Source organism: Odocoileus virginianus, chromosome 3 (genome assembly GCF_023699985.2).
Source record: "Odocoileus virginianus isolate 20LAN1187 ecotype Illinois chromosome 3, Ovbor_1.2, whole genome shotgun sequence".
In the NCBI taxonomy this organism is placed as follows: Eukaryota; Metazoa; Chordata; class Mammalia; order Artiodactyla; family Cervidae; genus Odocoileus; species Odocoileus virginianus.
The window spans coordinates 7,979,324-7,981,641 of record NC_069676.1 but is presented as its reverse complement, the minus strand read 5'-3'; the positions used below and the strand labels follow the sequence as shown (position 1 = coordinate 7,981,641).

Sequence of the window (2,318 nt, the reverse complement as noted above, 5' to 3'; positions counted from 1 at the left end):
TTTGGTTACCGAGTTAGATTTTTCATAGAAGTAGCACAAACTATGATCATTCTTTTAATAAAATGAAAAAGAGTTTACTCAATACAAAGCATTTCATTTCAAAAAAAATTTATTCTTAAGAAATCATTAATGCTCATGAGATAAATGGGAATTTACATATGTTTCACACAAGGTTTGAACCAATTTGAGAGAGCAGAAAAATAACAAAAGAAAAAACTTAGATGACAGAGAAGAGAAACGTTAATAAAGGATGTTTTTTAAATTGTACATAGAAGTGAAATCGAAGAAATGGAAATACCAGGTAATAAAATGAAGAAGCAGTTGCTATTACCATAATCTAAACAAAGAATCTCACTATCTGACTCTGAAGCTTTAAGCCCTGCTATCATTCTTCAGCCTGAGGTAAATGGACCTTTTCTAAAAGTTTCCATCCCAAAGAGTCTTTTTAGAGCCCTCTTTATGTCTTTGTTTCTCAGACTGTAGATGAAAGGGTTCAGCATGGGTGTGACCACAGTGTACATCACCGATACTATAGCACTCGCTTGTGAGCGGTAGGTAGCAGTGAAGCTGAGATACACTCCTAAGGCTGAACAATAAAATAAGGAGACAACTGAGAGGTGAGATGCACAGGTGGAGAATGCTTTATACTGCCCCTGAGCAGATGAGATTCCACAGATAGAGAACACTATCTTAGAGTAAGAGTAAAGGATACCAGCCAGGGGAACACCCCCTATAATTACAGATCCAAAATACACCACCATGTTATTGAGAAAGGGGTCAGAACAGGCCAGTTGGATGAGCCATGTGATTTCACAGAAAAAGTGATGGATTTCCAAGTCTGAACAGAAAGACAATCGCAAAATCATTAAACTCTGTAACAAGGAATACATAGAACTCAACACCCAGGACACCAGAACCAGCAGTGCACAGACCCAGGGGTTCATGATGACCGTGTACTGCAGTGGGTGGCAGATGGCCACATACCGATCATAGGCCATCACAGTCAGGAGGAAGTTATCTAATCCTGCAAAGAGTAAGTAAAAATACACCTGGATGATGCAGCCTTCATAGGTGATGACTTTCCTCTGTGTCTGGATGTTTTCAAGCATCTTTGGGATGGTGGTGGAGGTGAAGCAGATGTCTACAAAGGACAGGTTGGAGAGGAAGAAGTACATGGGAGTGTGGAGGTGGCATTCTGCACTGACGGCCAGGATGATGAGCAGGTTTCCAAACACAGTGATCAGGTACATGGAGAGGAAAAGCCCAAAGATGAGGGGCTGCAATTCTGGTCCCTCTGAAAGTCCCAGAAGAAGAAATTCTGGGATTTGTGTATTGTTCCCTGGCTCCATGTGATGAAGCTGACTATTGGGAAAAAAGAAAATAGCATGAAGAATTTTCACCCAAACAGACACAACTCACATCACTGAATACTATAATTTCAATTTTGTTGGCATGAAATTGATATTAATATGTTGTATATAGATCAATTCTCCATGAAGTTATACCCCATTTCACCTCTGAATAAAACTTTTTGTCCCATTCTCTGTATATTTCCAAAGAGTTCATGTATTTACACTTTTAATGAGAAATTCTTTCATGCATTTGAGAAAAATATTGAGAACAAACATGTTTCAAGCCATACAGACAATAAATAGAGGTGCTTAAACAAATATCTCACAATCCAAGGATGATGAAAGATGATATTCAAATAAATATATAATATGTTAGAAAGTGACAGGTGTTATGAAGAAAACAAAAACATATATAAAGGAAAGAGTAGTCTGTTGCATTATTTTATACCAAGTTGCCAGGGCTGCAAACAAGGGGTTATTTGAAGAGATGTCCAGGAAGAGAGAGAAGTACCCGGTGAGATACCAGGAGAAGTGTGTGCCTGGCAGAGGGAGCTGCCACTGCAAAGGACCTGAGGAAGATGCTGGATCGACATGTTCAAAGGCAAATGAGAAAGCCAGCGGGACAGAGGGATAATCAAGAGGGGGAGTGATGAGAGATGGTGTCAGGGATGCTGAGGAGCAAGGTGGCCTCCCAGCTAGAGCTGACCCTTCAGTCCACAGAGAATCCCTCCTTTCACGGTGTTCCCGGCACTTTATGGATTTAGTTGCAAAGGCTTCCTGTGAATTAAAGCAGATCCTCGTCTCTGCACTGTCTTTGATTGAGTTCTGGCCTCTGTCACCTTATTATATCACCTTAATGTATGAGTCCAACTGCCTGTGCTCTAAGACCTGCTCTCATTCCACAAGGCACAGACACACCATGCCTCCTGGGCTGTGTTTCTGTCACGAATTCTCAACCAGATCCCC

At 40.8% G+C, this 2,318-nt stretch overlaps 1 protein-coding gene across 1 annotated transcript; it reads right to left on the bottom strand.

Annotated features, from left to right (window-relative positions):
- Positions 1–392: 392 nt before the first annotated feature.
- LOC139032660 (olfactory receptor-like protein OLF4) lies at positions 393–1,364 on the bottom strand. Its single transcript, XM_070460183.1, has one exon. The coding sequence runs from the start codon at positions 1,347–1,349 to the stop codon at positions 393–395; it is 957 nt and encodes a 318-aa protein (XP_070316284.1). The 5' UTR covers positions 1,350–1,364.
- Positions 1,365–2,318: the final 954 nt, after the last annotated feature.